Here is a 26854-nt window from a genome sequence, read left to right on the forward strand (position 1 = left end):
AAGTGACCCAATGGAGCTCAACTTCAGAAAGTAGGTGGGCTACCATTGAGCAGGCATCTATCCCAGAGGGATATACATTGAAAGACATAATTTGGATCCCTAAACACGCTAGGCTACCTGCTCTTTCTTCTAACCTCATCATAAAGTTGAACCTTAAGTTCTGGGATAAGATTTGCAATCTATCTAATATTGCCCCACACCCATCACCATCTCATTCACTTAGAGGACTATTAATTTCTCTACCTGATACCCACCCGAACATCTGGTTTAATATAGGCCTGACCAGAATTGCAGATCTTTACGTAGGTGACAAGCTGCTTACTCTACAAGCCTTTCTTCGGAAGTTTAACCCACCTTCAATTCTACACTTTGAATTCTGGAGACTACGCAGCCTTCTCAGATCTTGGGGTTTCGATAACGCCCCCTTAAGAACCAAAACTAGATGGGAGATGAGGTGGGATTCAGCACTTCCTCCTAAGAGATTGTTGTCCCTATCATACTTAAACATTTTGAATCCTCCGGTCTTTCACAAATTCCCCCCCAGTAAGACATTGGGAATCTTCCTTAGCCCTCATGCATGAACCCCAACTCTGGAGGACAGCAACCCAACTAACCAAGAAAGCTGTACGCTGTACAACCTTATATGAGCTGTACCTCAAAATTCTCCTACAATGGCACATGACGCCTATCCGCCTATTCACAATTTCACCTGTTAACTCCCTTAGCTGTTGGAGAGGCTGCGAAGCATTGGGAACTCCACAACATATTTGGTGGTCTTGCCCGCAAATTCAACCACTTTGGCAGCGTGCTGCCCAGTATTGCACCATGAAGGGTATACAAATACTCCTATCACCGAGCTCTGCTCTATTCCACATATTGCCCACAACTCTGACTCTGCCTCAGAAATTGTTTTGTATTTACCTGTTTTTAGCCATAAAGCTGGCCGTAGCCCGAATGTGGCTTCAACGAACCTCACCCTCCTGGGACCAAGTGGTGGATATCCTGCGATTTGTGAAGACAATGGAATCATATGTTTCCCACATACATAGGTCGGAGGACCTCCAGATTGGGATCTGGGCATACGGTCCGGAGTAAACCCCAACAGTGAACCTCACCCATTCTGTCCCACCCCTCTTACATACATTATACTTCTACAATAGCTAAATCCTATAATGCCTTAAGGATCTCTACACAACTTCTTTTACCTCCCTTTTATCTGCTCCAACCCTATCCCTCCCTTAATATGAAAATACCTTCCCCAATCCCTTTTCCCTATATCCCCCCCAATTATATATTTTTTTATTTTTTTCTCCCCCCCCCCCTAATCTTATTTTATAACTCAGCACAGTCTGGAAGAGACTAATTTCATGACCTATATTTACATACACAATGGGTACATTATGGTGTTGGTAATGACAACTCTCTCATGGCCTCATGCCAAATGTGTATATTGTTGTTTCATCTCAATAAATAGATAGCGAATTATCCTTTTAAATAAGCCGGATCTATAATGATCCCTACTAGTTGGTCCGAGGGGGCCTTGTCACTCATGTGGACTATTCTAATTTGCATACCCCCTCCTCTGATTGTATCCATTATGTAAAATGTAATACATTGAAACTGTTATACTGTTTATCAATGTTACTTATAATTTTGCTCTTGTTGTTATTATTGACATTTTTCTGAATAAAAAAATACTTTAAAAAAAAAAAAATCTACCTTAATGATAACAATTAAATTGTTTATTTAAACTAAAACAATACCATTATAGGTTTCACTTTCATTTTTTACTGCTTGCCCCCTCCCTCCCTCTTTGTGCAGATCTATTCCACTCCAAACAATCTTCTATTCATTGAGCTTCTTGAAACTTTGTAAGGGGTTGATTCTGTGTACAGTACATAGAATTGCAGGGGATCAATGGTATTAAATGGACAATAAAGTCAAAATTAAACTTACATGATTCAGATAGAACATGCGCTTTTAAACAGCTTTCCAATGTACTTCTATTATCTCATTTGCTTCATTCTCTTCCTTTGTTGAAAAGTATAGCTAGTTTATGAGCAGCAATGTGCTACTGGGACCTGCTGATTGGTGACTGCACATATAAGCCTCTTGTCGCTGCCTCACCCGATATGTTTAGGAAGCTTCAATTGCTGCTCCTTCAGTGAAATGATACAAAGAGAATGAACACATTTGATAATAGAAGTAAACTGGAAAGTTGTTTAAAATGGTATGCTCTATCTGGATCTTAAAGGAAAAAATGGGGTTATGCCCCTTTATTTCTCAACTTTGTATGTTTATTTTAGAAGATTTTTGCTGTGAAGAAGAGTCGTGTTATTTCTCTAAGCACACATTCACAGTTGTGAGAACTACAAAACCAAGAATTTGTGATAATATCTTCTAGATATAAAAATTAAAAAAAAAATGCCCATAATAATCTTACAGAAAGCTCTGGGAGATCATGACATTATGAATGGATTAATGGAATTAATTTACCAAAAAAAAGGTTAAACATTGCTGCCATGAATAATATAGTGCCTCATGCGTCATAAATAAAAATGAATCCTTTACGAATAACCTTTGGATTATAATATATCGGAAATAGAAAGCTATCTTTAGATATATTTTTCCTCAAAACGTTTTTATTTTTTTAAATCTGAAGTTTTTTTTTTTTAATTTAAAAAAATAATATATATATATATATATATATATATATATATATATATATATATATATATATATATATATTTGTATCCACCCTGTTGTCATTATTGACTCAACCTCTTTGAGACTTTCTTGACAGATCAAAGGAGATTAATGTTACAGACAGCTTGTTTAAGCCTTTAGTCAGTTTCCTTTCCTAGGGTAGCTCTTTGCATAGAAGTGTTGGGTCTGATGATAGCAACATCAGATGCTATTCCATTTGCTTGGTTTCACATGAGACCTCTTCAGCTTTGTATGCTTTGTCAATGGTGGAAGGATTACACTCAGCTCTCTCAGAAAATCTTTTTGGGTCTCAGAGCAAGGCAATCTCTTTGCTTGTGGATAGATCGCCAGCCCATTTTTCTGGGGGCATCATTTGTTCCTCCAACCTGGATTGTTATCACAACAAGAGCAAGCCTTTCAGATTGGGGTGCAGTTTGGGGGTTAAGGAGAGCACAGGGACATTGGTCTCTTTAGCAAGCAAGATTACCAATAAACATTTTGGATTGCTGTGCAATCTTCATAGCCCTTCAGAGCTGGCCTCTTCTGCGTTTTCAATCAGAAAGTGTAACACAAGTGGCTTTTATCAATCATCAAGGGGGGACTCAGTTTCCTGACTATATTCCAGGAGTGAGCAATTGGGAAGCAGGTTTTCTCTGTCGCCAATCTCTTCATCCTGATTGCTCCAGCTTGGCCTCGCAAAACTGGGTTTGTGGATCAGTTGTCCTCAATGGTCTCTTCCTCTGCACCACAACCTTCTATCTCAAGGTCCCTTTCATCATAAAGATCCCAAGTCTCTCAACTTGATGGCTTTTAGATTGAATGCCTAGTTTAAAAACATATATGTTTTTTTGTAATTGAAACCTTAATTCAGGCCCATAAACCTGTGACAAGAAAGATTTGTTACAAGGTTTGGAAGTTTTTTTTTTTTCATGGTGTGAGAATCAGGGTTTTAGGTGGCGTTTTTTTTTATAATTCATAGAATTCTTCATTTTACTTAAGATGGTTATGATAAAGGTTTATCCACTAGTTCTTTAAACAGTCGGATCTCAGCTCTTTCTGGGTTGTTTCACAAGAAAATTGCTAAGATACCTAAGATTTTGTTCAGGTTTTAGTTAGGATTAAGCCAGTGATTAAACCAATTTCTCCTTCATCAAACCTTAAAGGGACGTGATACCCAAATGTTGAAGCACTTGAAAGTGATGCAGCATAGCTGTAAAAAGCTGACTAGAAAAGATTACCTGAACATCTCTATGTAAAAAAGGAAGAGTTTGAACTCAAAATCCACACCCTGTTGTGATACTTGTCTTAGGACTTGCAAGGGAGTGTGCCTCTGGCATTTCCCTATTCAGTTTAAGGAAGTTTACTATGAAATCTCTCAAGATTTCAGTGAAATTTCATGAGATCACAGCATAGCATAGCATGACCTCAGCACTGCTGATGCTGATTGGCTATTTTTTTTTTTTTTTTCAATTTGAAGCTCGACAGTAGCTGAAGTATAACTGCTACCAGAGCACTTACTCTTGTGAGCTGAATACATTTTGAGTTAAAATATCTTCCTTTTTTACATAGAGATGTTCAGGTGATATTTTGTTGTCAGCTTTTCATAGTCATGCTGTATAACTTTAAAGTGATTTAGCATATGAATATTATGTCTCTTTAATTTGGTTTTAAGAGTTTTACAGGTTTCTCCTTTTGAACCTATGGACAATTTGGATATTTAGCTTTTGTTTTGGAAAGTTTTGTTTCTTTTAGCAATATCGTCTGCTAGAAGAGTTTCTATGTTGTCTGCTCTTTCTTGTTTTTCACCAAGATAAGGCGGTTTTAAGGACTAATTTTGATTTCTTGCCATAGGTGGAGTCTTCAGAACACATTAATCAGGAGATTGTTGTTTAATTTCTTCGTCCTATTCCAAAAAAATGTAAAGAGAGGCTTCTACATAATTTGGATGTTGTAAGAGCTTTGAAATTTTATTTGCAGGCAACAAATGATTTTAGACAATCCTTACATTTTTTTTTATTCATTGCTCTGGTTCTAGAAAGAGTCAAAAGGCAACAGCTGCTACTTTTGAGTCACAAGGCTTACTTGGAGGCAGGGCAGTCTCCTTCTAAACATATTACTGCCTATTCTACTAGAACAGTTTCTACTTACTGGACTTAATGAAGCTTCTGTTACACAGATTTGCTAGGCAGCAACTTGGGCTTTTTTAGATTTCTTTAATAAATTCTACAATTTTTATGTTTTTGCCTCTTCTGAAGTAGCTTTTTGTAAGAAAATCCTTCAGGCACTAGTTTCTGGACATTAGGTATTTACATAAAAGTAAGAAAATGTTTTTATCCTGCACAAAGTACTCGTGGACTCCACAGCTTGGGTTTTTGTTCCCAGGAGTTAGACTTGCGGGCTTTCATCACCACCTTTTATGAAAGAAGACATAATTTATGCTTACCTGATAAATTAATTTCTTTCATGATGGTGAGAGTCCATGAGACATGTTAATTTTTTTTTAATTTGTATTAATTATTTTTTTTCTGCCGGCAGTTCCAGTTTGCACCTCATTATCCCTGCTTTTGTCCTTTTCTATCCCTTTCTTGTTCTCCTTGCTTGACTATATGTCAGACTAGCTAACCAGTGAGGTAGGAGGGTTTAAGTGTGCTTGGCATTATGGGAATTGTTGCCTCCTCCTACTGGCCAGGAGTGGAATTCCCAGGAGTAATGACTTGTGGACTCTCATCACCATGAAAGAAACTAATTTATCAGGTAAGCATAAATCTTGTTTTTTTACAAGCACTTTGCAGAAAATGTTGTTTATTAATAAGGAGCACGATCCCCTGATAACAGTGTATCTCTGAATAGAACAGACACCACCTTCATAATTGGTGCTTTACCAGTGAACTATTCATCCCACTAATAAACCTTTAACACATTTTTGGAAAATACAGACAATACTGCAATGCCAATTTTCAGATATGCTGTAAATATGAACAACACAAAACATATTGAGACCGTTACATTTGAGATTGTTTAAATGTTTCAGAAATATATGTTTTGTATATACTTTAATGTAATAGTATTCCATTTTTCTTTTTTTCATTTTACTTTTATGTTCTATGTCACTTGTTTGTTGTTTTTTTTTTTTTGTTTTTTTTTTTAAATATTGTTTAGCCATATTTTTGTTTATCCATTTTATCCCTGTCTCTGCATGTTTTATTTTTATCTTTTCCATAGCCATTCTTTGCTCCTCATGTTTACACACCAAAGTATTTCTTTGGCAATCCCCAACATCCCATGTCACGTCCATCTGTAAAATCAAGTTTATCCAGAGATCAAAACAATGGCCTAGTAAGTATTATGCTGGATGTGTGAATACTAACATGGAAAAAAAATCAACATTATGCAGCAGTTATGCTATTTTTTTCCTATTTAACAAATGTATCTTCTGCTTTGTGAATAAAAAATCTATATATTTTTTTGTATATATCGTGTTCCTTGTTGCCAATCAACAGGATCTTTTAGTCTACTTTTTAAAGGGCATTTTGCCTCCTTTCAATATCGATTTATAACCATTTGAAAGTGACAGCTAATCTAGTGTACCAGCTAAAGGGTGAGCAATAAACTCATAACTTTTTTCATTGGCTGTCAAACTGAGTGCTGGAAAGTTCTGGGGAGAACTGTCGCTAAAAACAGCCCCACTGCCAAGTACAAAGAGGGCCCCCTCTCTAAAAGAACCCCACAGGGAGAATACAAAAAGCACTGGTGCTAAAGCGAGGGCAATGGTACATAAGGATATAATATTCAGGTGCAGAATAGAGGCTAGTGTACTGTGTACAGAAAACCTAGTTACTAATAAATAATACTAGGAGAGAAGTCTGATATATATAAAATAAATATTCCTAAGGATTAGCTCGATAAAGCAGATTACAATAGAGATAAATAATTTAATATATCAAAAGAATATACAAAAAAGCTAAACGCACACATAGCCCCACTTTTGTCAATGAAGTAAAATAGAACAGTGTATATCAAACAGGATCACATCCGATTCATGTATCATATTAAAACATTGTAGGCATGTATAAGACTACACGTCCAGTTGCTAAAAAATATATAAGAAAATAGAACTATGAGTAGATATAGAACGTGCCTGATATAAAAATTCTGTGCAAAATATATATAAACAACAATAATTAAAAATCAAATGCAGCCGATCTTGCTATATCATAATAGTATAGGATCGTGCATAGGGGAGTGGTACCTTCCTAAATACTTATAGAGCGGCCGTAATCTCTAGGAGTTCCTAGTGTATAACTTCAAACAGGGCGATTCAACCTGTTTCAATGCGTCCGCTGTTCTTGAGTAATGTATAGTTTTGGGTTATTACCTTTTCAACATATATTTTAGGAATCTGAAGGTCAAAGTTAAACTTTCATGATTTAGACACATGTAATAAGAAACACTTTGAAATATACTTTTTCTGTTGATATCCTTTGTTGAAACTTCACTCTTCCCATGAGCAGATAATGGACTAAGGAATGTGCACATTTCTTGAGTACTATATGATGCCAGCGTTTGCTACAGATATAATGCTCAAGATATGTGAACTCTTTTGAGCCAACCTTGGTATTTGGTCATGTAAGTTTCTACAATGGATACCAAGATAATAAAGGTGATAAAGTATATGGTAAAGTTGTTGTTGTATGTACACTGAAAAAAGTGAACACAAAAGCTTGGAGATGCTAAGTGAGATTTTCACATGTATCTGATATGTGGAAAACAATAGACATGTTATATACTAAAGTATATATTTTCAGTAAATATATATTTATCGAGTTCAGGGGTCTTAAATGCTCTTAAAAGAACAACGGCTAGATTACGAGTTCTGCGGCATGAGTGAAAAAGCAGCGTTAAGGCTCTTTTTCACTACCGCTGGTATTAAGAGTCTTGCAGGTTTAGCTGCACCGCACACTTTTTTGGCCGTAACGCAATGTAATTACTGCAGATTTCAAAAAGTCCTTTTTCAATGGGACTTCCATAGCGCCGGTATTACGAGTCTGCCTGGGAGGCCAAAAAGTGAGAGGTACAGCATAAAATTATAAGATCCATACCGTAAACTGAAAGTCAGTAGTTATGGCTTTTACGCTACAAAGCCGTAACGTAAAATTGGAATTATTTAGGTAATTGTAGTAGGTTTTATTTAGATTTATTTTAATTATATTTAAGTTAGGGGGTGTTAGGGTTAGACTGAGGTTTAGGGGTTAATAAATTTAGCATAGTGGCGGCAACGTTGGGGTGGCAGATTAGGGGTTAATAAATGTAGGTAGGTGGCGGCGATGTTAGGGACGGCAGATTAGCGGTTAATAATATTTAACTAGTGTTCGCGATGTGGGAGTACGGCGGTTTAGGGGTTAATATGTTTATTATAGTGGCGGCGATGTCCAGAGCGGCAGATTAGGGGTTAATAAGTGTAGGAAGGTTGCGGCGACATTGGGGGTGGAAAATTAGGGGTTAATAAATATAATGTAGGTGTCGGCGATGTGGGGGGCAGCAGATTAGGGGTTAATAAGTATAATGTAGGTGATGTCGGGGGCGGCAGATTAGGGGTTAATAAATATAATGTAGGTGTCGGCGATGTCAGGGGCGGCAGATTTTGGGGTTAATAAGTGTTAATAAGATTAGGGGTGTTTAGACTCGGGGTTCAGGTTAGGGTGTTGGGTGTAAACATAAATTTTGTTTCCCCATAGGAATCAATGGGGCTGCGTTACGGAGCTTTACGCTGCTTTTTTGCAGGTGTTAGACTTTTTTTCAGCCGGCTCTCCCCATTGATGTCTATGGGGAAATCGTACACAAGCACGTAAAACCAGCTCACCACAGCTTTCAGCAGCGCTGGTGTTGGAGTGCGGTATGGAGCTCAATTTTGCTTTACGCTCACTTCTTGCCTGATAACGCCGTTTTTTTTAAAACCTGTAATACCAGCGCTGTATGTCAGTGAGTGGTGACAATAACTTGCAAGTTAGTACCGCACCCCTCATAATGCAAAACTCGTAATCTAGCCACAAGTTAGGCCTATTAGTGCTTGCAGGTGTTTTTATCAGGTATTTTTTATCAGTATTGGCAAAGCTGCTTGTAGCTCCTCCCATGCGGGGACACCTGTAGACCTTAAAATGGGAGGTGCTAACAAAAGTTGCTACAACGCTAGATATCAAGAGGTACTGGTGTTGTGGAGGGGGTAAAAATAAAATAAACGTAGAATAAATCGGCTAATATAATTTAATTTTTCAATTGATTACATCTGAATGATGATTCCTGGTGATGTTGTCCCTTTGAGTTGTCAGCTGTTAGCAAGTAGAGGGTATGCAGTGGATAGACCTAGTTTGAAGCCGCCAATAATTTGCTTTGTTTTTCTGTTTTGGTTAGTCTTTTGGAGGCAGTGTGCACATTTTAATTGTTTGGTATAAGTTTGTAGCCCAGTTGCTATTGGAAGTGCACTGTTCTATTGCCAGTGGCTTACAGAAAATGCAAAGATACTGCCACAGTATTTTACAGGAATGTGTAAAGAAGCTATTTTCTGCATGTTTCCCATTGTCTCAGATTGTTGATCGATCGATTGTTGATCCTATTTATTATAGTGAAAACCCTTTTCATGCTGTATGCATTGTGTGTTGCTAGGACATTATCAAAGAAGATGCTGCAGAGACTCAGCCTTCTCCCACACACAGCCCTCTGGTAACGACAGTAATTGTGTGGTGTGGCGTTGTAGCGTTCCATGGCTTTAGGAGCAGTTATATGCTACTGCAGTCATATTAACTTCTGCATTACTAATACTGCATCAACAGCTGGTTGAAAACAAAAGCTCGCATAAAAACTAATGGTGTGACTCACTGACATTTTATTTCTTTTAGTTTTTTTTTTTTGCAGTGATGGAGATGTGATGTATGTATTGTCCATCAAATTTTATACCTGCACCCTGGTGTGATAATCAGTGCACATGAATGTCATCAGTTGCAAAATGATAGAATTGCATTTGCTTCTCACAAGGGCGCACACATATAAAATCTATTCCTGAGACGTTTCAATACCATTGTCTTCTACTTACCATGGCTAAACTTGTGTGACTGGGTGGGGAGATGGTTTGTGAAAGAGAAGCTTTATGTTAGCAATTAATAGCAAAAGAGTAGTAGTTCAGCTTAATAGTCACCATATTTGTGTCTAATATAGATGTGTTGTTTGAGATGTTTTAATTAACTAATATTGATCAGTGATCGTGGCTAATGCTGTGTTGATTTTTCACCGATCTTTTTCTACTTGAGTAGGTACACAGATGTGGTAAGATTGTACCCATGTAACGTCACTGCAGTGGCATTCACCTTGTATGTTGATGCCAGAATATCTATTTTGTAAAACTACGTACTACAAAATGATAATAAATATGTAGACATTTGGCAACATGGTTGCACCATTGCACTATGGTTTGCACATATGCTTTACTCCATATGATACAACCAATTGCTATTTGGTGGAATAGTTTAATTTTGGCACAAAAGTTTCTCCCATACTGTAAGTGACACTCTGGGGCGCAAAATATCGCTTTTGCGAAAGAGATATTTGCGCTCTACTAAGTAATACCAGCTCATGCAAATTCATTGCATGAAGCTTTGCGCTCATAAGAGCACGTTTCCATAGGCTCCACTGGGAGCCTCGTTCTCATGCCGTCAGTCACAGCATGAGAAGCTAGAGCAGCAAAGGGGGTAAGTTGTGCAATGATTGGCAGCAAATCTAATTATATATTTGTGTTTTTATATGTATTTGCACACATTAACACACAAATATATAGCGAACACACAGTCCCCATAGACTGCAATGTAAAGGAACTTTTCAGTGCCGTTTTTTTTTCTAGAGATCAGGGAGGCAAAGTATCCCACGTAGAGAATAAAGAATAAAATGAACTTTATTTGGCACAAAATATTAAAATACCGTTCAAGGGCAACAGCAGAAAAACAGAGGTGAAAAAGCGTGACACCAATTGGCTTACATGTTTCGGCACTCAGCCGTAATCATAGCCTACGGTGACACAGTTGTGAAGCACTTAAAAACACTAAAGTGAATACTATCACAGAATAGAATTAAGCAGTTTAACTCCCTAATGCCAGAATTAGCCAAAAGGGCAATAGAGTAGACAAAAAGGAAAGAAAGAAAGTGGGGCAAAGCAAAGAACTGTCATTTGGAAAAACACGTTTTCTTTTGCAAGATGTACCGAGTCCACGGATTCATCCTAACTTGTGGGATATTGTCCTTCCTGACAGGAAGTAGCAAAGAGAGCACCACAGCAGAGCTGTCTATATAGCTCCCCCCTTAACTCCACCCCCCAGTCATTCTCTTTGCTGGCTCTAAGCAGGAAGGGTAAAGAGAAGAGGTGTTAAACTGTTAATTTTATTTTATCTTCAATCAAGTGTTTGTTATTTTTAAATGGTACCGGTGTTGTACTATTTACTCTCAGACAGGACATAGATGAAGATTTCTGCCTGGAGGATGATGATCTTAGCATTTGTAACTAAGGTCCACTGCTGTTCCCACAGAAGCTGAGGAGTACAGGAAAACTTCAGTGTGAGGAACGGTTTCTTGCTATACAGCAATGAGGTATGTTCAGTCATATTTTCTGCAGAGACTGTGTTAACTCAGAAAGGCTGACATTGTCCCCATTAGGGGAAGGGTAAGCAGTAATCCTAGTGTTATCAGAGGTTTTTACTAGCTTGCATAAAGGGTTAATTTTTGTGGGCACTCAGTTTGTTATGTGAATTTGGGACAAACGTTTTTGTGTCTGGGAGTAACGTTTTCTGTTTTATGGGACATTTGCTTGAGGGTTCTTTGGGGTTGTTTATAACCCACATGGCTTTCAGGCAGGGTTTGTAAGTTTTGTGTAGGCCCCAGCAACATCGAGTGAGTTGGGCGGGGCCTACATTTACAAGCAGCAAGCAACTTCTCCTGAGGTCCTGAGAGTCTTCTGAGGGACTAATTGAAGCTTTAAACCCCATATTATCGCTTCCTAAGGGCAGGTAGGGCCACAGCAGAGCTGTGGCAAGGTGCTTTAGGGGGTTTTAATCGGTTTTAGACACTTATCAATACGTTTTTTTCATTTGGAGGTCTATTGCTTTGTTACTTGGGGTGCAATCCTTCTAAAGCTTAGTGGGTGTACTGTTAAAATTTCGGAATTTTTGAAGCAATTTTAACCTGTTTTGCAGTTTGTGTATGCCTTTTTTCTCTTAAAGGTACAGTACCGTTTTTGCAAATTGTGTTTTTTTCATTAAATAAAGTGTTTTCCAAGCTTGCTTGCTTCATTTCTAGCCTGTTAAACATGTCTGACACTGAGGAAACTCATTGTTCAATTTGTTTAGAAGCCATTGTGGTACCCCCCTCTAAGAATGTGTCCCAATTGTACTGATATGTCTTTAAATTGCAAACAGCATATTTTGACTTATAAGAATCTGGCAATAAATGATTCTCAGACAGAAGGAAATCAGGTTTTGCCATCTAGTTCTCCCCAAGTGTCACAACCAGTTACGCCCGCACAAGCGACGCCAAGTACTTCTAGTGCGTCTAATTCTTTAACCTTGCAAGATATGGCTTTAGTTATGAATACTACCCTCACAGAGGTTTTATCTAAACTGCCAGGGTTGCAAGGGAAGCGCAGTAGCTCTGGGTTAAGAACAAATGCTGAGCCTTCTGACGCTTTAGTAGCCGTATCCGATATTCCCTCACAATGTTTTGAAGTAGGGATGAGGGATTTGATGTCTGAGGGAGAGATTTCTGATTCAGGAAAGATGTTCCCTCAGACAGATTCAGATATGACAGCATTTAAATTTAAGCTAGAGCACCTCCGTTTATTGCTCAGGGAGGTTTTAGCTACTCTGGATGATTGTGACCCTATTGTCGTTCCAGAGAAATTGTGTAAAATGGACATATATTTAGAGGTTCCTGTTTACACTGATGTTTTTCCGGTCCCTAAGAGGATTTCGGACATTGTTACTAAAGAGTGGGATAGACCAGGTATTCCGTTCGCTCCCCCTCCTGTTTTTAAGAAAATGTTCCCCATTTCTGACACCATAAAGGACTCATGGCAGACGGTCCCTAAGGTGGAGGGAGCTATTTCTACTCTGGCTAAGACAGTTGTGCTTTCATTGATCCTATGGATAAAAAGTTACAGGGTCTCCTAAAGAAAATTTTTGTTCATCAGGGTTTTCTTCTTCAACCTATAGCGTGCATTGTTCCGGCAACCACTGCAGCTGCTTTTTGGTTTGAGGCTCTTCAGATGGAGACCCCACTAGATGATATTTTGGACAGAATTAAGGCCCTTAAGTTGGCTAATTCTTTTATTACAGACACTGCTTTTCATCTTTCTAAGTTAGCGGCAAAGAATTCAGGTTCTGCCATTTTAGCGTGAAGAGCGTTATGGCTTAAGTCCTGGTCAGCTGATGTGTCATCTAAATCTAAGCTTTTGACCATCCCTTTCAAAGGTAAGACCCTATTCGGGCCTGCACTGAAAGAGATCATTTCAGACATCACTGGAGGGAAGGGTCATGCCCTCCCTTAAGATAAGTCAAATAAGACAAAATAATTTTAGTTCCATTCGAAACTTCGACCGGATCAAGTAGGGGGCACACTTTCTCTCTTTGCTCAGGCCTGGGCAAGAGACATTCAAGACTCCTGGGCCGTAGAAATTGTAACCCAGGGGTGTCTCCTAGATTTCAAAGATTCTCCTCCAAGGGGGAGGTTCCATCTTTCTCAATTGTCTGTAAACCAGACAAAAAGAGAGGCGTTCTTACGCTGTGTAGAAGACCTTTCTCTTGTTAAGTGTATCCAGTCCACGGATCATCCATTACTTGTGGGATATTCTCCTTCCCAACAGGAAGTTGCAAGAGGATCACCCACAGCAGAGCTGCTATATAGCTCCTCCCCTCACTGCCATATCCAGTCATTCTCTTGCAACTCTCAACTAAGATGGAGGTCGTAAGAGGACTGTGGTGTTTTATACTTAGTTTATTTCTTCAGTCAAAAGTTTGTTATTTTTAAATGGTACCGGAGTGTACTGTTTATCTCAGGCAGTATTTAGAAGAAGAATCTGCCTGCGTTTTCTATGATCTTAGCAGAAGTAACTAAGATCCTTTGCTGTTCTCACATATTCTGAGGAGTGAGGTAACTTCAGAGGGGGAATAGCGTGCAGGTTTTCCTGTAATAAGGTATGTGCAGTTAAAATATTTTTCTAGGGATGGAGTTTGCTAGAAAATGCTGCTGATACCGAAGTAATGTAAGTAAAGCCTTAAATGCAGTGATAGCGACTGGTATCAGGCTTATTAATAGAGATACATACTCTTATAAAAGTGTATTTTAAAACGTTTGCTGGCATGTTTAATCTTTTTTTATATATGTTTGGTGATAAAACTTATTGGGGTCTAGTTTTTTCCACATGGCTGGCTTGAATTTTGCCTAGAAACAGTTCCTGGAGGCTTTCCACTGTTGTAATATGAGTGGGAGGGGCCTATTTTGGCATTTTTTTTGCACAGCAAAAATTACAGACACAGACATCCAGATTCTTCCTGCATGATCCAGGACTTCTCTGAAGGGCTCAAAAGGCTTCAAAAGTCATATTGAGGGAGGTAAAAAGCCACAGTAGAGCTGTGGCAGTTGTTGTGACTGTTTAAAAAATGTTTTTGTCATTTGTTATTCTGTTTTTGGTATTAAGGGGTTAATCATCCATTTGCAAGTGGGTGCAATGCTCTGCTAACTTATTACATACACTGTAAAAATTTCGTTAGTGTAACTGCATTTTTTCACTGTTATTTCAAAATTTGGGAAAATTTGTGTTTCTTAAAGGCGCAGTAACGTTTTTTATATTGCTTGTAAACTTGTTTTAAAGTGTTTCCAAGCTTGCTAGTCTCATTGCTAGTCTGTTTAAACATGTCTGACACAGAGGAACCTACTTGTTCATGATGTTTGAAAGCCATGGTGGAGCCCCATAGGAGAATGTGTACTAAATGTATTGATTTCACCTTAAACAGTAAAGATCAGTCTTTATCTATAAAAGAATTATCACCAGAGGGTTCTGTCGAGGGGGAAGTTATGCCGACTAACTCTCCCCACGTGTCAGACCCTTCGTCTCCCACTCAGGGGATGCACGCTAATATGGCGCCAATTACATCAGGGACGCCCATAGCGATTACCTTGCAGGACATGGCTGCAATCATGAATAATACCCTGTCAGAGGTATTATCTAGATTGCCTGAATTAAGAGGCAAGCACGATAGCTCTGGGGTTAGGAGAGATACAGAGCGCGCAAATGCTGTTAGAGCCATGTCTGATACTGCGTCACAGTATGCTGAACATGAGGACGGAGAGCTTCAGTCTGTGGGTGTGACATCTCCGACTCGGGGAAACCTGATTCAGATATTTCTAATTTTAAATTTAAGCTTGAGAACCTCCGTGTATTGCTTGGGGAGGTATTAGCTGCTCTGAATGACTGTAACACAGTTGCAATTCCAGAGAAATTGCGTAGGCTGGATAGATACTATGCGGTGCCGGTGTGTACTGACGTTTTTCCTATACCTAAAAGGCTTACAGAAATTATTAGCAAGGAGTGGGATAGACCCGGTGTGCCCTTTTCCCCACCTCCTATATTTAGAAAAATGTTTCCAATAGACGCCAGTACACAGGACTTATGGCAGACGGTCCCTAAGGTGGAGGGAGCAGTTTCTACTTTAGCAAAGCGTACCACTATCCCGGTTAAGGACAGTTGTGCTTTTTCAGATCCAATGGATAAAAAATTGGAGGGTTACCTTAAGAAAATGTTTATTCAACAAGGTTTTATTTTACAGCCCCTTGCATGCATTGCGCCTGTCACTGCTGCGGCGGCATTCTGGTTTGAGGCCCTGGAAGAGGCCTTCCAGACAGCTCCATTGAATGAAATTATTGACAAGCTTAGAACTCTTAAGCTAGCTAACTCATTTGTTTCTGATGCCATTGTTCATTTGACTAAACTAACGGCTAAGAATTCCGGATTCTCCATCCAGGCGCGTAGGGCGCTATGGCTTAAATCCTGGTCAGCTGAGGTGACTTCAAAGTCTAAATTACTCAACATTCCTTTCAAGGGGCAGACCTTATTCGGGCCTGGCTTGAAGGAAATTATTGCTGACATTACTGGAGGCAAGGGTCATACCCTTCCTCAGGACAGGGCCAAATCAAAGGCCAAACAGTCTAATTTTCGTGCCTTTCGAAATTTCAAGGCAGGATCAGCATCAACTTCCTCCGCTTCAAAACAAGAGGGAACTGTTGCTCATTCCAGACAGGCCTGGAAACCTAACCAGTCCTGGAACAAGGGCAAGCAGGCCAGAAAGCCTGCTGCTGCCCCCAAGACAGCATGAAGGAACGGCCCCCTATCCGGGAACGGATCTAGTGGGGGGCAGACTTTCTCTCTTCGCCCAGGCGTGGGCAAGAGATGTTCAGGATCATATCTCAGGGATATCTCAGGGATATCTTCTGGACTTCAAAGCTTCTTCTCCACAAGGGAGATTTCATCTTTCAAGGTTATCAGCAAACCAGATAAAGAAAGAGGCATTCCTAAGCTGTGTGCAAGACCTCCTAGTAATGGGAGTGATCCATCCAGTTCCGAGGACGGAACAAGGACAGGGATTTTATTCAAATCTGTTTGTGGTTCCCAAGAAAGAGGGAACCTTCAGACCAATCTTGGATCTAAAGATCTTAAACAAATTCCTCAGAGTTCCATCATTCAAAATGGAAACTATTCGGACCATCCTACCCATGATCCAAGAGGGTCAGTACATGACCACAGTGGACTTAAAGGATGCCTACCTTCACATACCGATTCACAAAGATCATCATTGGTTCCTAAGGTTTGCCTTTCTAGACAGGCATTACCAATTTGTAGCTCTTCCCTTCGGGTTGGCCACTGCCCCGAGAATTTTTACAAAGGTTCTGGGCTCACTTCTGGCGGTTCTAAGACCGCGAGGCATAGCGGTGGCTCCGTATCTAGACGACATCCTGATACAGGCGTCAAGCTTTCAAATTGCCAAGTCTCATACAGAGATAGTTCTGGCATTTCTGAGGTTGCATGGGTGTAAAGTGAACGTGGAAAAGAGTTCTCTATCACCACTCACAAGAGTCTCCTTCCTAGGGACTCTTATAGATTCTGTAGAGATGAAAATTTACCTGACGGAGTCCAGGTTATCAAAACTTCTAAATGCTTGCCGTGTCCTTCATTCCATTCCACGCCCGTCAGTGGCTCAGTGCATGGAAGTAATCGGCTTAATGGTAGGGGCAATGGATATAGTGCCATTTGCGCGCCTGCATCTCAGACCGCTGCAATTATGCATGCTAAGTCAGTGGAATGGGGATTACTCAGATTTGTCCCCTCTACTTAATCTGGATCAAGAGACCAGAGATTCTTTCTCGGGTCCATCTGTTCAAGTGTATGACCTTTTGCATGCCAGATTGGACGATTGTAACAACAGATGCCAGCCTTCTAGGTTGGGGTGCAGTCTGGAACTCCCTGAAGGCTCAGGGATCGTGGACTCAAGAGGAGAAACTCCTCCCAATAAATATTCTGGAGTTAAGAGCAATATTCAAGGCTCTTCTAGCTTGGCCTCAGTTAGCAACACTGAGGTTCATCAGATTTCAGTCGGACAACATCACGACTGTGGCTTACATCAACCATCAAGGGGGAACCAGGAGTTCCCTAGCGATGTTAGAAGTCTCAAAGATAATTCGCTGGGCAGAGTCTCATTCTTGCCACCTGTCAGCGATCCACATCCCAGGCGTAAAGAACTGGGAGGCAGATTTTCTAAGTCAGACTTTTCATCCGGGGGAGTGGGAACTCCATTCCGGAGGTGTTTGCTCAACTGGTCCATCGTTGGGGCAAACCAGAACTGGATCTCATGGCGTCTCGCCAGAACGCCAAGCTTCCTTGTTACGGATCCAGGTCCAGGGACCCGGGAGCAACGCTGATAGATGCTCTAGCAGCTCCTTGGTTCTTCAACCTGGCCTATGTGTTTCCACCGTTTCCTCTGCTCCCTCGACTGATTGCCAAAATCAAACAGGAGAGAGCATCAGTGATTCTGATAGCGCCTGCGTGGCCACGCAGGACCTGGTATGCAGACCTAGTGGACATGTCATCTCTTCCACCATGGACTCTGCCTTGAGGCAGGACCTTCTAATACAAGGTCCTTTCAATCATCCAAATCTAATTTCTCTGAGACTGACTGCATGGAGATTGAACGCTTGATTCTATCAAGGCATGGCTTCTCCGAGTCAGTCATTGATACCTTAATATAGGCTTGGAAGCCTGTCACCAGGAAAATCTACCATAAGATATGGCGTAAATATCTTTATTGGTGCGAATCCAAGAGTTACTCATGGAGTAAGGTTAGGATTCCTAGGATATTGTCCTTTCTCCAAGAGGGTTTGGACAAAGGCTTATCAGCTAGTTCTTTAAAAGGACAGATCTCTGCTCTGTCTATTCTTTTGCACAAGCATCTGGCAGAAGTTCCAGACGTCCAGGCATTTTGTCAGGCTTTGGTTAGGATTAAGCTTGTGTTTAAAACTGTTGCTCCCCCGTGGAGCTTAAACTTGGTTCTTAAAGTTCTTCAGGGAGTTCCGTTTGAACCCCTTCATTCCATTGATATTAAACTTTTATCTTGGAAAGTTCTGTTTTTGATGGCTATTTCCTCGGCTCAAAGAGTCTCTGAGTTATCTGCCTTACATTGTGATTCTCCTTATCTGATTTTTCATTCAGACAAGGTAGTTCTGCGTACCAAACCTGGGTTTTTATCTAAGGTGGTTTCTAACAGGAATATCAATCAAGAGATTGTTGTTCCATCATTGTGTCCTAATCCTTCTTCAAAGAAGGAACGTCTTTTGCATAATCTGGACGTAGTCCGTGCCTTGAAGTTTTACTTACAGGCTACTAAAGATTTTCGTCAAACATCTGCCCTGTTTGTCGTTTACTCTGGGAAGAGGAGAGGTCAAAAAGCTTCGGCAACCTCTCTCTCCTTTTGGCTTCGGAGCATAATACGCTTAGCCTATGAGACTGCTGGACAGCAGTCCCCTGAAAGGATTACAGCTCATTCTACTAGAGCTGTGGCTTCCACCTGGGCCTTTAAAAATGAGGCCTCTGTTGAACAGATTTGCAAGGCTGCGACTTGGTCTTCGCTTCACACCTTTTAAAAATTTTTACAAATTTGACACTTTTGCTTCTTCGGAGACTGTTTTTGGGAGAAAGGTTTTACAGGCAGTGGTTCCTTCCGTTTAAGTTCCTGCCTTGTCCCTCCCATCATCCGTGTACTTTAGCTTTGGTATTGGTATCCCACAAGTAATGGATGATCCGTGGACTGGATACACTTAACAAGAGAAAACATAATGTATACTTACCTGATAAATTTATTTCTCTTGTAGTGTATCCAGTCCACGGCCCGCCCTGTCCTTTTAAGGCAGGTCTACATTTTAATTAAACTACAGTCACCACTGCACCCTATGGTTTCTCCTTTCTCGTCTTGTTTCGGTCAAATGACTGGATATGGCAGTGAGGGGAGGAGCTATATAGCAGCTCTGCTGTGGGTGATCCTCTTGCAACTTCCTGTTGGGAAGGAGAATATCCCACAAGTAATGGATGATCCGTGGACTGGATACACTACAAGAGAAATAAATTTATCAGGTAAGCATAAATTATGTTTTTTACCATGGGAGTGATCTGCCCAGTTCTGAAAACAGAACAGGGGCAAGGTTTCTACTCCAATCTGTTTGTGATTCCCAAAAAACAGGGAACCTTCAGACCAATTCTAGATCTCAAGATCCTAAACCAATCCCTAAGAGTTCCATCCTTCAAGATGGAGACCATTCGGACTATTTTACCAATGATCCAGGAAGGTCAATATATGACTACCGTGGATCTAAAGGCTGCATATCTATACATTCCTATCCACAAAGATCATCACCAGTTCCTCAGGTTTGCCTTTCTGGACAGGCATTACCAGTTTGTGGCTCTTCCCTTCGGGTTGGCCACGGCGCCAAGAATCTTCACAAAGGTGCTAGGGTCCCTTCTGGCGGTCCTAAGGCCGAGGGGCATAGCAGTGGCTCCTTATCTAGACGACATCTTAATTCAAGCGTCGACTTTCCAACTTGCCAAGTCTCACACGGACTTAGTGTTGGCCTTTCTAAGATCTCATGGGTGGAAGGTAAACGTGAAAAAGTGTTCTCTTATTCCTCTCACAAGAGTTCCATTCCTGGGAACTCTGATAGATTTGGTGGACATGAAAATATTTCTGACGGAGGTCAGGAAATCAAAGATTTTAACCACCTGCCGAGCTCTTCCATTCCTCGGCCGTCAGTGGCTCAGTGTATGGAGGTAATCGGACTTATGGTAGCGGCAATGGACATAGTTCCGTTTGCTCGCTTGCATCTCAGACTACTGCAACTATGCATGCTCAAACAGTGGAATGGGGATTATGCAGATTTATCTCCTCAGATAAATCTGGATCAAGAGACCAGAGACTCTCTTCTTTGGTGGTTGTCACAGGATCACCTGTCCAGGGGAATGTGTTTCCGCAGGCCAGCGTGGGTTATTGTGACGACGGACGCCAGCCTACTGGGCTGGAGTGCAGTCTGGAATTCCCTGAAAGCACAGGGTTTGTGGACTCAGGAGGAGGCCCTCCTACCGATAAATATTCTGGAATTAAGAGCGATATTCAATGCTCTTCAGGCATGGCCTCAGCTGGCTTCGGCCGGATTCATGAGGTTTTAGTCGGACAACATCACGACTGTAGCTTATATCAATCGTCAGGGGGAACAAGGAGTTCCTTGGCGATGATAGAAGTTTCCAGGATAATCTGATGGGCAGAGACTCACTCTTGCCATCTATCAGCGATCTATATCCCAGGGGTGGAGAACTGGGAGGCATATTTTCTAAGTCATCAGACTTTTCATCCGGGGGAGTGGGAGCTCCATCCGGAGGTGTTTGCTCAACTGGTTCAGCTATGGGGCACACCAGAATTGGATCTGATGGCGTCTCGTCAGAACGCCAAACTTCCTCGTTACGGATCCAAGTCAAGGGATCCTCAGGCAGTACTGATAGATGCTCTAGCAGTACCCTGGTCGTTCAACCTGGCTTATGTGTTTCCACCATTCCCTCTCCTCCCGCGTCTGATTGCCAGAATCAAACAAGAGAGAGCTTCAGTGATTTTGATAGCGCCTTCGTGGCCACACAGGACTTGGTATGCAGACCTGGTGGACATGTCATCTCTGCCACCATGGACTCTGCCACTGAGACGGGACCTTTTGATTCAAGGTCCATTCAAGCATCCAAATCTAATTTCTCTGCAACTGACTTCTTGGAGATTGAACGCTTGATTTTATCAAAGCGGTGTTTCTCTCAGTCGGTCATAGATACCTTGATTCAGGCTCGAAAGCCTGTCACCAGGAAGATCTATCATAAGATATGGCATAAATATCTTTTTTGGTGTGAATCCAAAGGCTACGCATGGAGTAATATCAGGATTCCTAGGATTTTGTCTTTTCTCCAAGAAGGATTGGAGAAAGGATTGTCCGCTAGTTCCTTAAAGGGACAGATATCTGCTTTGTCTATTCTGTTGCACAAGCGTCTGGCAGATGTCCCAGACGTTTGGGCTTTTTGTCAGGCTTTAGTTAGAATTAAGCCTGTGTTTAAACCTTTTGCTCCGCCATGGAGTCTTAATTTAGTTCTTAAAGTTCTTCAGGGGGTTCCGTTTGAACCCATGCATTCCATAGATATTAAGCTTCTATCTTGGAAAGTTCTGTTTCTAGTTGCTATCTCTTCAGCTCAAAGAGTTTCTGAACTATCTGCATTACAATGTGACTCGCCTTATCTTGTTTTCCATGCTGATAAGGTGGTTTTGCGTACCAAACCTGGGTTCCTCCCTAAGGTTGTTTCTAACAGGAATATCAATCAGGAAATTGTTGGTCCTTCTCTGTGTCCTAATCCTTCTTCTAAGAAGTACCGTCTGTTGCACAACTTGGACGTGGTTTGTGCCTTGAAGTTTTATTTGCAGGCAACCAAAGATTTTCACCAATTATCTTCTTTGTTTGTTGTCTATGCTGGAAAGCGTAGAGGTCAAAAGGCTACAGCTACCTCTCTTTCCTTTTGGCTGAAAAGCATCATCCGTTTGGCTTACGAGACTGCTGGACAGCAGCCTCCTGAAAGAATTACAGCTCACACCACTAGAGCAGTGGCTTCCACATGGGCTTTTAAAAATGATGCTTCTGTTGAACAGATTTGTAAGGCTGCGACTTGGTCTTCGCTTCATACCTTTTCCAAATTTTACAAATTTGATACTTTTGCTTCTTCGGAGGCTATTTTTGGGAGAAAGGTTTTGCAAGAAGTGGTGCCTTCCGTTTAGGTTCCTGTCTTGTCCCTCCCTTCATCCGTGTCCTAAAGCTTTGGTATTGGTATCCCACAAGTTAGGATGAATCCGTGGACTTGGTACATCTTGCAAAAGAAAACAGAATTTATGCTTACCTGATAAATTTCTTTCTTTTGTGATATACCGAGTCCACGGCCCACCCTGTCTATTCAAGACAGATAATATTTTTTATGTAAACTTCAGTCACCTCTGCACCTTATAGTTTCTCCTTTTCTTCCTTGGCCTTCGGTCGAATGACTGGGGGGTGGAGTTAAGGGGGGAGCTTTATAGACAGCTCTGCTGTGGTGCTCTCTTTGCTACTTCCTGTCAGGAAGGACAATATCCCACAAGTTAGGATGAATCCGTGGACTCGGTACATCGCAAAAGAAATAAATTTATCAGGTAAGCATCAATTCTGTTTTTTTTTCCTCTCTAAAACACCACACCCACCAACTTTAACCCATCAAACTGCTTCGTGCCACTTGTAATGGCTGGTTATATAAAACGCGTCCGATAAATTAGCGCTCCGCTTGTTATCTAGCGCATTATAGGCAACATTATTAGTGTTTTTTATGACTACTTTATTGTACATGATGTTGCACTGTTTAATAAACATAGTATTTTAGGAACAATAATATTTTAAGTCATAGGTAATTGTTTTAAGATCTTTTTGGCTATGTACATCACATCATCACTATCATATTAGCACAGAGCCGACCCACATTATAGTGTAATATTTTTACATTACAAGATAGACATAAATACATTAAAATCAATTACATAAGTTTACAATCAACAAAAAGTATGTGACTGAGCATGACCTTAAATTTGCATTATACCTACCCCATAAAGTAAATACATATATCAATTAGCAATGCCCCTATGTCTAATCTATAAGGGCTGTATTATATTACTGCTAAAAAAAAAACTTTGTTCCAACCATTGTCTTGTCTGTCTGAATCAGTAGGTTCTAAATAATACTCACAATAATCTTGTTGCTATCACAAGGATTCTTAAGGGGACAGTAATGTCAAAATTAAACTCAGATGGGTGGGTTGGAGCATGACATCTTAAAAAAAACTTTCCAATTTACTTTTAAAGTCAATTCTGCATAGTTTTCTTGGTATCCTTTTTAAAGAGTAATCCTAGGTGAGTTAAGGAGCATGCAATTGTTTTTAGCCATCTGGAGTTTGCAACATAAACCTAGCTAGCTTTACTATACATTTGACACTTCACAAAAATAAAGGGAGCAAAAAAATGTAAGCCAAAAATTAACTTCAGATAATTTGATTAATACATATTTACTGGGCAGGCCCTTATTATAACTTATCCAATCCTTATATTCAGACAGAAATTGAGGGAACAAATTACCCCAATAAAGACAGGAACTTCAGCACTCTTGAAAAATATACATCCAAAATTTTTAATTTATCAGAAAAATGTTTACCTGTATAAAAGATAAAACACCAATTCCCAAAGTGTACACTGTGTTCCTAAAAAAACTTGAGACGTCTCCTATTGTTGCTGTGACATTGGAATATTAATAATTCATACCCAGCATTTAATTTATTAAATTACCTTCTAAAAGGGACCTACAACACCTCTATTAGAGGACAGGCCAATATAAATACATATAGGAATCTGCTGTCATAGTATAACCAATGAGGATCTATGTAGTCCTAGTACAATTACGCTAAACCAAAATATATGCAAGCGCAAATAGCTCAAAACAAGTTCATGCAGATACAAAAGTTCAACAAATGACACAATTAGCTGGTACAGTTCCAAATGTATCCGCTGTTCCTGTAAGCAGGGCCGCCATCAGAGGGTGACAGGGGTGACTCCTGTCAGGGGCCCAATGGGCCAGGGGCGGCCCATGAGGCAAAAACAACTTATTTTTTTTACATTTTGGCAGCCACCAGAGGGTACTACAGCAGATTGCTATTGAGCGTGGGAAATGTTATTACAAGTAGTAAAGCATTAGCGTTTGAGAGAATTTCTGAGTGTGCAATTAACCACTATGCACAGTGTGAGACAGACTTGGCACTTAAGTTTGTACAGTGTGTGCCTGAGTCAGATGGCAGATCACTTTCATTTGTAGAGGAGGTAGGACCTACTTAGTAAATGTTTTTTATTTCTTTGTGCAATTTCAGATTGTAACTTCAGTGTGGTAGTAGTTGTAGTAGCAATATATTCCATTCCAATAATATTCCAGTTTACTGCCCCTTTATGCAAGGACTTTCCAGCTGCAAGGAGGCATTTTATCTAATATTTTTACATCTGCATAAAATGTTATACTCTCAGACTGATTGCTCAGTGTTTGAAATTAAACAGGTTAACTTAACACTGTTCAGTTTATACTACAGCTGACTTAATTTTGAAATACATACAAACAAGCCTAAATCCTGCATTTAACCAGATCTAATGGTATGAGACTGAGTACCACAGCTTATGGTTCCACCAAGACCATATAGAGTACAGCATTTTCAAAATCCATAAGTACAGCTGACAGATGGGAACATTTGTACATCATATTTGAAGTGGTGCTCTTGGTTGGGGAAAATGGGGAAAAAAAGCCAAACATATGTCAACCTTTCAAAAGTACTTTTCTTCATCTAGCCATCTACCCAGATCATTAATGTACGATTTTGAATTCACAAAATTATTTTTGTTTGCACTTTTACAAATATGATTCTTTAAAAAGTGATCTCTTAATTTCTGCATTTTTTTTTGTCATGCATGTCACGCACTGTTGATTTAGGGAATGCAATGTGCAGAAATTTTACCTTCTGTTTGTTTCTGTAGGTGTCTGTGTTTATGTCTTTGTGCTTTTGTTTGTGTCTCTATGAGTGCGTATGTATTTTTTTTCCTGTGGGTCTCTCTGTGAGGGTGAGTGGATGTCTTTGTGCATTTTCTGTGGATGTCTGTGAGGGTGTGTGCATATGTCTTTGTGCTTTTTCTAAGGGTGTCTCTGTGAGGGTGTGTGTATGTATGTCTTTGTGTATTTTCTCTGGATGCCTCTGTGAGGGTGGGTGTGTATGTCTTTGTGTGCTTTCTGTGGATATCTCTGTGAGGGTTGGAGTGTGTATGTATGTATGTCTGTTTTCTGTGGATGTCTCTGAGGGTGTGTGCGTATGTCTGTGTGTTTTCTGTTTGTGTCTCTGTGTGGGTGTATGTATGTCTGCATTTTCTGTGGGTGTCTCTGTGAGAGTGTGTGTATATCTTTGTGTGTTTTATGTGGTTGTCTCTGTGTCTGTGTGTGTGTATGTCTTTGTATGTTTTCTGAGGCTCTCTGTCGGTGTTTCCTTGGGTGTATGTGCAAGTTTGTGTTTGAGTTTGTGTGTGTGTCCCTTGTCTGTTCCTTTTTAGGACATTTTGACCTTACTACTGATTATTTACATCTTTCCACAGACTTTGTGACCAATGAGACCTTTCCGGAAGTCACCAATCCACCATTTAACCTTTCAATTATTGTTTAGGCAGTTCAGGGCCCTTCCTTTCAGCCACTGTATGATGTTGTCATTATTTAGTTGGCATCTTCCTTGACAAAAAGATAATCAGAACTCCATATTTTGTTTTGTAAATCTCCTTTTTTGACAAAACTGTAGTCTATCTCATTACTTGTCAGGTCAATGTAAACAAGTGCTGAGTGTCTGTCTGTGTGTCTGAGATTGTTTGTGTGTTTATCTGTGTTTCTGCTAGAGTGTCTATATGTGAATCCTTATGTGTGTCTGTGTGTTTTTGTATTTGTGTGTTGTTACCTTCACAACATTTTCAAATTTGACTTCACTTAATAATAAAGTGCATATATGTTTTAATCACGTGGTCAAAAATTGCACATGTCAAAGGGGGGGAGGACCCTGATCAATGTTTAAGTCAGGGGACCCAAAATTTCTAGTGGCGGCCCTGCCTGTAAGTGTCAGTATTCCATAAGAACAGTACACCAATCCGTGATATGGCATCAATTATTGGTAACTAGTCATGCACCTTAAGTTTGCTTGCTAAAATATCCAGTAAAAGAAATATATAGTGCAAGGGCTCACCCATGCTCAGGAAAAAAAGTTTGATCTTACCGGTCTGTTAATCAAAGGTGAGGTTACCTCCTTGCTTTATCTTTCCTAGCTGTGCAGGATACAGCAATAGAAGCACACATGGAATGCGTAACTTGTTATTCAACAAATGTCCACTCCACTGCAAACAAACGTAGACAGCTATTGCCATTTCACATTTTGATAATAGATGTGAATTTGAAACTTGTTTAAAAATGCATGTTGTGAATAAGGAACGTTTAATTTTAACTTTACTGTACATATCTGTTTATATGGTTAAGCATTGTATTTGGCCCTTTACCCTATCATGGTTCAGGTAATATTTCTCCAACATAGGTGTGTCCGGTCCACGGCGTCATCCTTACTTGTGGGATATTCTCTTCCCCAACAGGAAATGGCAAAGAGCCCAGCAAAGCTGGTCACATGATCCCTCCTAGGCTCCGCCTTCCCCAGTCATTCTCTTTGCCGTTGCACAGGCAACATCTCCACGGAGATGGCTAAGAGTTTTTTGGTGTTTAAATGTAGTTTTTATTCTTCAATCAAGAGTTTGTTATTTTAAAATAGTGCTGGTATGTACTATTTACTCTGAAACAGAAAGGAGATGAAGATTTCTGTTTGTAAGAGGAAAATGATTTTAGCAACCGTTACTAAAATCGATGGCTGTTTCCACAC

At 40.2% G+C, this 26854-nt stretch overlaps 1 protein-coding gene across 2 annotated transcripts in view; it reads left to right on the forward strand.

Annotated features, from left to right (window-relative positions):
* The window catches only part of KIDINS220 (kinase D interacting substrate 220), a 404332-nt gene that overhangs the window by 313220 nt on the left and 64258 nt on the right, over positions 1–26854 (forward strand). Inside the window, exons 25-26 of one of the 2 annotated variants that reach the window (XM_053709711.1) lie at positions 5929–6042; positions 9367–9423. In XM_053709711.1, coding sequence (XP_053565686.1) covers positions 5929–6042; positions 9367–9423 — 171 coding nt within the window. The remainder of the gene's footprint in view (positions 1–5928; positions 6043–9366; positions 9424–26854) is intronic. The other variant, XM_053709712.1, reaches the window with a different exon arrangement.

This window comes from Bombina bombina, chromosome 4, assembly GCF_027579735.1.
Source record: "Bombina bombina isolate aBomBom1 chromosome 4, aBomBom1.pri, whole genome shotgun sequence".
NCBI classification, from domain to species: domain Eukaryota; kingdom Metazoa; phylum Chordata; class Amphibia; order Anura; family Bombinatoridae; genus Bombina; species Bombina bombina.